This window comes from Thamnophis sirtalis, unplaced genomic scaffold (assembly GCF_051295495.1).
Source record: "Thamnophis sirtalis isolate CommonGarterSnake01/CBP01778 unplaced genomic scaffold, rThaSir2_p1.2 scaffold_8, whole genome shotgun sequence".
Lineage (NCBI taxonomy): Eukaryota > Metazoa > Chordata > Lepidosauria > Squamata > Natricidae > Thamnophis > Thamnophis sirtalis.
In genome coordinates, this window is record NW_028261388.1 from 62,783,557 (window position 1) to 62,794,935 (window position 11,379).

Consider the following 11,379-nt stretch of genomic DNA (forward strand, 5'->3'; position numbering starts at 1 on the left):
CTCCTTACCTGTCCTTTAAGGCTTTGGCGCTTCCACGCATGCGCATGGCACCTACGGCACCTGCACAACGCTCTGCTGAGCAGTTGCAACGTCGTGGAAGCTTACAGAAGTTTTGCAGGCAAGTACGATGCATGTCCGTTCATGTTGGAACGCCAGGCCCATTCCAACCGTACCAGTTGGAACAGGATCCGGAACCCACCACTGCTTGGTACATATTATAAGTCATAAAAGTTTTCTTCTTGATTTTCTTCTCTCAAACAAGGAACCATTTATCACATGCAACTAGAGTTTGCCTGGCAGCAATTTAAATTCACAAATAACTAATGAAGGATAATGTCGGTGATAAGAATTCTTTTATTCTTCTTTTAACAACTTTTTTCTGTCCTTCAGAAGTTTCCTTTTAGTCTTAAGTTTTAGTATTAAGAATGTTATAGGTTTATTTTGTTTAAATTTTAGTACTGTATTAGCAATCCTAGCTTTTAGTTATCTTTTTTATCACTTATAAGTTTCATGGAATTACTGAAATGACTCTAATTTTCCTTAGTGTATTTTATGGTGGTCTATGAAGAAAGTGAAGTATGCTGTTGTGATATGGAACACTCAAAGCAGGATACTGCTTTTCAAGATTATTTTTTATGAGAATACTAACAGAGATGCCTATTTTAGTATTAAGCTAAGAAAGAGATGCTGCTGTAAAATTTTTATATTCCTCTTTCCCTCCCATTTTTCCAAGACAGAGGTTTGCTTTAACAATTGGTAAATATCAATCTGTGTCACATCTTTGTTCTGTGAACAGTATTCAGCCATTGCTATAAATCTTTCCTTGCTAGTGAATTATACTAGCTACCTATCCTTTAACTGGAAACTACTGACAATTTCTAACCTGTCTCAAATTCCTGTATTTCTAGTCACTGAAATCCCCTGAAATCTTGCTGTAATAGTAATTCTTAACCTCGGCAACTTTCAAACGTATAGACTTCCATTGTTAGAATTCCCCAGCCAGTATGAGAACATAAAGGAAAGTACTCTGTAAAGTCTTAACATATTTCAATTCTGGCACTACAATAGCAATAGCATGGGACCTATATACCACTTCATAATGCTTTACAGCCAGGGGTGGGTTGCTGCCGGCATTGTTGTTGGTTCGCTTCACATGTGCGTTGTTGACTGTAAATTGTTCTGTGCATGCGCCGAACATGAGAATATTACTAAAAAACATGCCAGCAATGGCAGCAGCGACTGGGGAACCAGTTCAGAGGAAACCAGTTCAGAACCGGGGTCACTGCCGGTTCTGTGACGAAGGCCAAAATACTACTACTAGTTCACCCGAACCGGTGCAAACTGGTAGCAACCCACCTTTGTTTATAGCCCACTCTATGCAATTTACAGTCAGCATCTTGTCCCCAACAATCTAGGTTGTCATTTTAGTGACCTCGAAAGGATGGAATGCTGAGTTATTGTGAGTCAACCTTGAGCTGGTCAGGATTGAACTGCAAGCTGTGGGCAATTTGCCTTCAATACTGCTGTCAACTTCAAAATGGATTGGGCCCCTCACTGCCAATTTTCCCCGTTTCTCAGCTTGACACACTTTGGGGGGAGAAGGAAGCTTTGGAATGTCAGACCAGACATCAACAACTTCCTATCTCATGGAAACCAAGGTTATCCCAACAGGTGCTGGAAGAGGTTACTATGTAGACACCAGAACACTATGAACAATGTGACCTGTGACAAGGAGGGAGGGAGCTCTCTAATCTTTAATTTTACTGAAAGCATGGGAAATAGCCAGAGCTGGTTTTAAGACCATCCATGGTGAAATGATGTACTCAATACAGCAGTTCTTTGAGGAAACTGAAAGTCTCGGAGTGGTGACTCGTTTGGTTCATCACTTGGAACCTTGACAGTAAACCAGCTCTCACTTCTCAAGCTTTAACTAGCAAACAAATCCTCCAGGGTCCTAAGCCCACGCCACCTATCTGAGGAGAACAGATAGGAGGACAGAGAAGACTCGGGGAAGGTCGCAGAGATGGAGGCAGAGTTGGAGAGAGGCCAAGAACAGCACCTGCTGGGATGAAGGTTCACATCTGCTCTGATGGCCACTTCCCTGGTCACCCCAGCCCTCAGAGCAATCCTATACTTCCAGTGTGGCCATCAGGGACATAGGACAGCCAAATGCTTGGCACCCGCTCCCTCACCAAAAGGGGGGGACACTTCCACTGAGCCAAAAAGTCACAATGAAAGGGGTCGCGCGCAGCACACCAGGCCGTAGAGTTCTCCTTCCCTCATAGCAAAGGAGAGGGAATTCTGGACAACGGGTACCAGCAGCCTGCCCTTGTGAGAGCAAAGATGAGGGAAAGCGTGACCTGATGGGAAGTGGAGCCATCCACCCCTTCTCTATCCTGGCGAGGATCATAGCGCCCAAGTTGGGAGCCCAGGAGAATTGAAGGCATTGATAGACATGGGCTGCACCTGATTCTTAATTAACTTGTCTACAGTGCTGAAAGTAGGAATACGAGTGAGGAAGCTGTCTCAGTCCATGAGGTTCAAGCATATGAGTTGAGATGGGTCCCTAATAGGAAGCTCCCCCACAATGCACCTGACCAACCGTATGCGATTAGAGATAGGCGAGCACCAGGAGATAATCCGGTTCATAATAGTGCTGAAAATGACAGAGACAGTGATCCTGGGGATGTCCTGGCTATCAAAGTGGGGCCCAACCATATGGTTGCAGAAAAGAGAAAAGAAGATGAGCATAAGGATGGGACTCCCCTCCTTTCCCCATTGGTCAGATCTTCATTCATTTAATGAGCCATTTGATTCAATTAATGAATTTGATTTAAAAATTTGTAAAATTGAGTCTTGATTTATTTGATAATTTTTTTGATTTATAAACCTAATGGGCAGACTCCATTAGGTTCATACCTCGAGGACTACCTGTATCTGAAATTGAAACTATCCTGTACGCAGAGAGCTCCAAAGTTCACAGGACCTTTCCCAGTAGTAAAAATAAACCCAGTGGCAGTATATTGAAACTGCCATGTTTGTTAGGGAAAATGCACCCAGTGTTCCACTGTAGTCTGCTCAAGCTGGTGATGGGGTCAGAACTAAGGCCACTAGTAAGGTTAGCTCCAGCTCCAATAGTGGTGGGAGAGGAAACCAAGAAGTCAAGAGGGTCCTGGATTCCAGGCTACATAAAGATAAACTTCAATAACTGGTCCTGTGGAAAGGGTATCCATTAGCAGAGGCTAGATGGGTGAAGGCAAGCAGACCACTTAATAAAAACGTTTCATGAGAAGTACCTCCGGAAACTGGGAGGTCCTCCCCTAAGTCAGGGGTGACCCAGCCACCATTAATGTGTTTGTGTGCTTGATGTTTTTCAGGTGCTTCTCACTCTTTAGGGGGATCCAACTGTCAACTTTGAAGAGGATCGTCACAGTCAATTTTCTCCATTTTTCAACTTAACACACTTTGGGGAGACACCTGCCTCATCTTGTAGCGGTGGCTCCACCAGCCCCTTTTCACCAACAGGACCTTGCGTAGTCACTGGAGCAGGAGGCCAGGCAATGTGCTGGTGCCAGGAGACAAGGCAGGTGTCGGGGCATGGATGGCCTGGATGCAGGGGCCCTGAGGTATTTGCTCCTTTGGGAAAAGTAGAAGTGCTACTACTTGATATTATTGTGTTGAGAGCAAAACCATCCTTCATTCCTGATGCTGCAGAGCATTCTAACAGAAATTCTATAAAGAAATGTACAGTATCAACATAGTGCATATGAATTGGAATATGAATTCCCCACTCTGAATAGCAAAAGATACTGTAACATGCAAGATTCCCCATTTATATAACCTTCTTTACCATCATAAAACTAGAAACCCTCCAAGGGGTATTTCAGAGATTTAAAAAGGTTGATATTATTTTCTTGATTATATGCTGCAGATGTAACATATCAATTCAAGCTATCTGAACCTTACGAATTTTGCCAGATACAAGCCATAACATACTCCATCAAATTGTTTAATTACTCATGTTATCATTATATTTTTGGTTTTGGATGGGGTGGCACTACTCCAAACAGACCCTGTGCGTAATCTGGGGATTCTCCTGGGTTCACGACTCCTGTTCGAAGAGCAAGTGGTGGTCATGGCTAAGAGGGCCTTTGCAAACTGCAGGTTGTGCGCCAGTTATGCCCTTTCCTGGACCAACAATCTCTAGTCACAGTCACTCATGCCCTAGTCACTTCCCATCTTGACTATTGCAACACACTTTATGTGGGGTTGCCCTTGAAGACCATCTGGAAGTTCCAGTTGGTGCAAAATGCAACAGCCCACGTGGTTTTGTGCAGACCCCAGTATACACATGTATTACCTCTCCTGCGGGAGCTGCACTGGCTGCCGATTTGCTTTCAGGTGCAATTCAATGTGCTGGTTTTCGCCTTTAAAGCCCTTCATGGCTTGGGACTAGGTTATCTGAGGGACTGTTTTTTGCAGGTCACATCTACCCAACCCATCAGAGCAGGGAGGCAGGGAATGCTGTGGGACCCATCCCTGAGGGGGATACACCTAGTGGGACCCAGAAGAAGGGCCTTCTCCATGGTGGCTCCCTCTCTCTGGAACCCCACTTTTAATACTCTTCTGGAAGGCTCTGAAGACCTGGTTCTGCCAGTGGGCCTGGGGAACCCAGAACAGGACGGAGCCTATTAAATGGCTCTTGTGATCTGCTGTCACCGGGACATGGGGGGGGGTGATTTTATTATACTATACTATATTAATTTATTTGATTTTTATTAGTTTTATTGTTTTAAATGTGGTTTTATATTCTGTAAGCCACCTTGAGCCCCCAATGTTCTGTTATTTAAAAGAAGATACAATAGCACTGTGCCTCTTCATATCAAGCATTTATTTTAAAAAGCTTCTTCATTTTGTGAAGTTGTCTAGAACAATAATAAAGCAGTTTTTGAAAATAAGTCTAATAATTTGAACATTCTATAGGCACTTATAGTTATTGACTTACCTCCTAACAGCAAACAGCCTGTTTCAGTTTAGCCTGATTGAAGAAAAAAAATCTGTCTCTGCCGCTCCAGCAATTTTCCTCCTTGCAGCAAACAGCAAGTTTCATTATCAATTTCAGTTTCAGCACGGGCCTCCCAATGATCAGCTGTTTCAGACTGCAGGGATTGCCATAGTCTGTTGCCACCACTGCAAGCCCCATTTTCTCCGTTTGCTGCAAGGAGGAAAATTGCTGGGAGGAAGAGGCCAAAGGGTGAGGGTGGGCGGGGCTACATTTGGTGTATGACACACCCAAATTTCCATGCCCTTTTTGTGGGGGGAAGGTGCATTTTATACTCCAAAAAATACGGTACCTATTTTACCCCTTGTAACCTTCCTTCCAAAATAAAACATGACTTTCCCATTTTTTGGACTCTAGCCCCTTGACAGGGCACACACAGTCCACTGTTACAAATTCCTACCTTAAATTAAAAATTACTTAGATGATTCATATATATGCATATAAATTAATGTTATTTGTTGCTGCCTTCTGAGCATCCTTTCAAGGGATGAGCCATGGTGGCTCAAGTGGTTAGAGTGCAATACTTCAGGCTACTTCTGCTGATCACCGGCTGCCAGCAGTTTGGCAGATCGAATCTCACCAGGCTCAAGGTTCACTCAGCCTTCCATCCTTCTAAGGTCGGTAAAATGAGGATGCAGATTGTTGTGGCAATATGCTCACTCTGTAAGCTGCATAGAGAGGGCTGTAAAGCATTATGAAGAGGTATAAGAATCCAGGTGATAAGAACAGTACAGAAATACTGATTCTTTCTTTTAATAAATGTCTATAAAATTGGACTGTTAATATTTTCTTTGACATTCCCTGTTTATTGACTTCCGGTGGCACTGTAGGCCCTGACGAACGTTCCTCTGGGATGCTCCAGCCCCGAGATCACGTTAAACTGCTAGAACAGCATAAATCAGCTGTCTAGCAGTTTGAAAACTCTTCCCTCGGAAAAAGAGGAAGAGAAGAGCTGCTGAGCGAGGGTAGAGCTCCCTTAAATCCCTAGGAGCAATTCTGGGGCTTGGGAGGTGTGAGCCCCCCTGTAGCCCGACACTGCTCCGATGCATCTGCGATTGCAGATCAAAGAGCCGCAAACATCCCTGCAATCAACGTGTTAATCTACATTTGAATAAGAAGCAGGCAGAGCAAATACAGGAGTGTTTACAACTGCAAGTACAAATCTTTAACTCCGTTTGAGGACAAGTTCCTTCTGTGAAAATTAACGAGATAGAAGTGAAAATGGCGCCTGAATATCAAAGAGTGTAGTTAAAGTGAAACTTAACAAGCAATTATCTGCTAAGTGTTTGCTAACATTGTTAAAAGTACCAAGAGTTCAAGATTAAACAAAACAGCAATGGCTTACTAACAAGATATAAGATTTAACAATCTGGGGATTAGGTGGACTTTTTGGATTTAACAATTCGGCTGTAGATAAATGTGATTTGAATAGCTGAAATGGCTTCAAAGCAAGTCAAATTAACTGCTTCAAAGAGCGCTGGAAGTTCTCCAGTCCAGACACACAAATTGCAATCATTATTACCTCCCCCCGCGGAAGTATTAACTCTTGAAGCTCTTCAAGGTGCCTTATGGAACAGGCTTCTGTTAGAAGGAAAAATCACAACTGCCTTTAAAGATGTGTCTGATGAAATCCAAACTCTAACCACTGCGCCACCAGAGCCGAGGTGGCGCAGTGGTTAGAGTGCAGTACTGCAGACCACTTCAGCTGAATGCTATCTGCAGTTCAGCGGTTCAAATCTCACCGGCTCAGGGTTGACTCAGCCTTCCATCCTTCCGAGGTGGGTAAAATGAGGACCCGGATTGTTGTTGGGGGCGATATGCTGACTCTGTAAACCGCTTAGAGAGGGCTGAAAGCCCTATGAAGCGGTATATAAGTCTAACTGCTATTGCTATTGCTACAAACTCGCAATCAACAAATAAGCGAAGACATAGTGGATGCCTTTAAGGGTCTGGTTAGTTATGTAACCTCATTGGAGGATAGGGTGGAAGAAATTAATCAGTCCAATGTGAATTTAGAGAGCAAAGTTGAAGATGTTCAAAGCAAAATTGAAAAGTCAGGGGCAGAAATCACAATGATACAATATAGAGCGATGGAATTTGCTTTGAGAATAAGAGGCCTGAAAGAAAATAACCAAGAAAATTTGAGAGAGATTTTTCCAGAAGCTTTTGATCAATTAATTGTTGAACCCAGGGCTAAGTATGATTGGCAGATTGACAAAATGTATCACGTTAATTCATGGATTGCCAGACAGAAACAACTACCAAGAGATATTGTAATCTACTTTGTCACCAGGAATACAAGGAATGTGATACTACAAGCATCCTATAAAACCAAACTGCAAGTTGCAGGTCAGGAGGTGATAGTATTGAAGGAAATTCCACCTAAAATGTTGAGATCTAGAAAGGATTATGCATTTTTAGTGGATGAACTCGCCAGATACAATACAGATGGGAGGTTCCAGCTGGATTAGTGGTGAACTACTCAGGACAAAGATATCGTCTTAACTCAGTTTGGAAGGCTAGAGAATTTTACAGCAATGTACTAAAGGCTGGATACCCTCCATCTCCAGGATTTAGAGAAAGAAAAGAAGCAGGAGAGGCCACACAGGAAGATATCCAAGGACCAGTGGATGCAGCTCAAGCCTTGAATCTTCTTGAGGAGACAGAAGAAATAATGGAGCAAAGACAAACTCGAGCGGCTACTAAACGTAAGGAACAAGAATTAAAGATGCAACAAGCTCAGACAACAATCCAAGAAACTACAAACACAAATACAGAAGCTGTAGGGGGAGCTAGACCAAAGATGAAATTCCAGGATTTCCAGGTGGTTCTTAAAAAGCTTCAGGGAGCTGAAGATGACAATTAAATTTTTAACCTGGAACGTGAATGGTTTAACTCACCACAAAAAAGGAAAAAAAATATTCCACTATTTGAAACAATTCAAAAATGACGTAATTTGCTTGCAAGAAACACACATTAGAACAAATGACCAGAAATATTTGATGAATGCAAGATTGGGACAACATTTTGAGGCATTTGCTCCGGAGAAGAAAAATGGAATGGAGTATTGGACACCAGGAAAGACAAGAAGGGACTATTGCAAAATATCCAAACACGAGCAAGATTACCTAAATCTTTCTTTGATATGATGGATGATATGGAACTAAGAGACATTTGGCAAGAACAGAACGTTAAAGAACAGGACTTTACATTTTTTTCTGATAGGCACCAATCCTTCTCTAGGATTGATTTTATATTAATCACAAATGATTTTCTTTCTAGGGTGAAGAAGACGAAGATATGCCTGAGAACTTTAACAGATCAAAACCTGGTTTGGATGGAACTGGAATATAGAAAGGGATCTAGAAGGTCTTGGAGGTTAAATGAAAATTTATTTAGATATGAGAGAAATGTCAATGAATGTAAAAAACTGTTGAAAGAATATTTTGCTTTTAACATGAATAAGGGAACATCTATGGAAATGGTTTGGGATGCAAGTAAAGCGTATATGAGAGGAGTTTTAATAAACTTAAATAACCTATATGGACGTAGACAGGGGGAAAAATGAAGGGAATTAGAAGAGGAGATAAAGAAGAAAGAGCAGGGGCTAATATCTAATCCAGGTGATAAGAAGACAAAAGAGGCAATTACCTTACTACAAGCGCAATTTAACATGTTGATGTCAGACCAAGTAACAACTAACCTATTATATGCTAAACATAATACTTTTTGTAATGCAAATAAACCAGGCAGATGGTTAGCATATATGTTGAGGAAAAACAAAAATCTCGTACTATACAGACAATAGAATACAAAGGTAAAGAAGCCTACCAACAGGATATGATTAAAAAGGCTTTTTTAGAATTTTATACAAGACTGTACACTGGTGATAAAATACAAGGCTTAGACATAGATAGATATCTGGAGAAAGAGAAAATTCCCATAGTTACAGATGAGCAAAGGGAGAGATTGAACCAACCGATAACTATGGAGGAAATCCTCCTGGTAATTAAGCAGAAGGCCCCTGGTACAGATGGATTTACAGCGGTTTATTATAAAAACTTACAATTAGAAATGGTAGAACCTCTTAAGGAACTATTTAACAAAATTCAACTGGAAGGAAGGGTACCTCCATCTAACAGCCTTTATCTCCCTGATTCCGAAAGAAGATCAAGATCACAGTCAGCCAAAAAAGCGAAGGTACGATGCTAAAGTTAGTTAGTTTATTTTAGTGTATGATTGTTAAATGTTTATACCCTGTATTTGCTCTGGGAGGTTGGGGGGGAGGGGGGAGGGGATGTGAGATTGGGGGGGGGAGGGAAGGGGAAAGGTATACAATTGTAAAACTTATTAAAACTTTTTAATAAAAAAAAGAAATCCCCTGTTTATTCAGTAATGTTTGCACTGATACTTTGCAGAAGGCTAAGGAGGCTCTATTCTGAAGTCTTAGGAATTCAAAGGGAATTTATGCAATGAGTGGTGATCCATACTCAAAAGTGAAAAAATCCTTTTGGCATGTCAATTACTTCTGTCATACTACAGTTTCTACACTACAGCTCATTTCATATCTCAAAGGCACTTCAGTTTTCAGAAACAAACCGAAAAGCCTGGCAACGGCACACCATTTTTGTTTTACTGCTCAGTAGGAGATTTTCTTTCAGTCTTGAGTTTTCAGATTTTATCATTGCAAAAGACTCATCTGCACAGTTTACTTTCCAAATTCAGTATACAGGTGAAAGTGTCTTTGTCTGAGAGACTGTATTTGTGTCTGTCTGTCTGTGTGTGTGTGTGTGTGGTGTGTGTGTGTGTGTGAGAGAGAGAGATAAGTAGCATTGTCAAAAGGAGTGTAATTAATCACATATTAAATTATTTTGAAGAGCCAACCTACAGCTCCTGCTCCATTGTGGGGGGGCGGACAGTCACTGAATTCAGCAGGATCAGTTTTGGGAAGAAATTGGTATCTTTGCAAATGAATAAAACGTCGATAAAGTCATATTATCTTCACAGACTGAAACAAGAATAACCGGTTGATGAAGATAACCACATTCCATCCTTATTTCCAAAGTAATCCTAATATTCACCACGGTCGATGTTTAATAGGCATTACGCTCCCCCTTTCTGTCTAAAATCAGAACTGCCGGAAGCAAACTTGCTTTGCAAAGATGGCAGGGGGGGGCGGAGTAAACTACTTGTTTTCAGTTGTTCTCAATTGAAGGCAAGCATCTTCACCTTCCCACACAGGATCACTCCGTCGTCTCCTCCCCCCTGCAGAGCACACTTTCCCCTCGCTACGTGGAAGAAAAGAAAAACACAAGTATAAAATGGAAGCGTCGACATCGACCCTCCTGCATTTCGAAAAGCCAACTGTAAAATTCTTAAAGAAAAGATGGAAACAGCCTGGAGATTATTAAAGGTGCTCACAGGTTACCTGCTTGTTCCCAATCAGCTACCTCACTGTTGCCCTGGACTGGCGAGGCACCGTCAACTTGCATTCATAGTCCTCCAAGGGCAGGAAACCGGCCGGAGGAGAGCCAAGTTAACACACCGTGAAGTCAGTCCTTGCTTACCTTTCCCGTGTCGCCTTCTGCTGCTGCCGCTGCCGCCGCTGCTGCTGCTGCCGTCACAGCACCGGTTTACCTTTCTGTGCCTCTGCGTGCTCGCAAAAGAAGTCTTCTCAGCCATCCCACGTTGAAGGTCGGGAGAGTCTTTCGGATCTAACTCGAGAAAGGGGGAGGGGGGAACGAGTTACTACTGAAAAGGATGGATGCCTATAAAACAACCTACGGAAAATCTGTCGTGCCAGTCCTGGCGCAGATCTTCTTCTTGTCCTTCTCGAGCAGGGACCCAAGTGGAGCCTCTTGCTGGCTCAGCTCCGGAAGCTCAGTGAGATTCGAAGGGAAGCGATTCGCAAGGAACGCTAGTTGGATGCCCTCCCCATTTTGCAGAAGGGTGAGGGATGGAAGTGGGAGAGACTTCAAAGATAATATAAGACAATGACAGAAAAAGGGGACCAGAGTCCAGACCTTACAAGCAGCGTCATCAAATATGTTTGCCCCGTTTCTGCACATGCGGTATGTTTATGGGATAAGGTTATGCTGTTTTAATGGTAATAGAGGATGTGAGGAGGACTGAAAAAATAGGGAGTGCCACTGTTGATATTAAATGGTTTTCAAGGCTGCTATTTAAATGCACTGATAAAAAAAATCTGAAATATCACTTAAGATGTCTCATATAAATAGGAAAACAGATGCATAATGCTCTTGGAACAGGTTGCTTCTGTTTTGGGAATATTTTGGATCATGTGGAGCTCCAGGCAG

General features: G+C 42.3%; 2 protein-coding genes across 4 annotated transcripts in view; one reads left to right on the plus strand and one right to left on the minus strand.

Moving 5' to 3' along the window:
- The window catches only part of SYTL5 (synaptotagmin like 5), a 173,846-nt gene extending 162,919 nt beyond the window's left edge, over positions 1 to 10,927 (minus strand). For 2 of the 3 annotated variants that reach the window (XM_087721796.1, XM_087721800.1), the window contains exon 1: positions 10,630 to 10,927. The gene's annotated coding sequence lies outside the window, so the exon portion shown is untranslated. Of the gene's footprint in view, positions 1 to 10,490; positions 10,604 to 10,629 lie in introns of those variants that run through there. The other variant, XM_087721797.1, reaches the window with a different exon arrangement.
- On the plus strand, positions 6,955 to 8,264 carry LOC148044446 (uncharacterized; the record flags this gene model as incomplete). The annotated part of the gene is given in 2 exon segments (XM_087722100.1): positions 6,955 to 7,492; positions 7,495 to 8,264. Coding segments are annotated over 2 exon segments (972 nt in total), but the record flags the coding sequence as incomplete, so codon positions are not given.
- Positions 10,928 to 11,379: the final 452 nt, after the last annotated feature.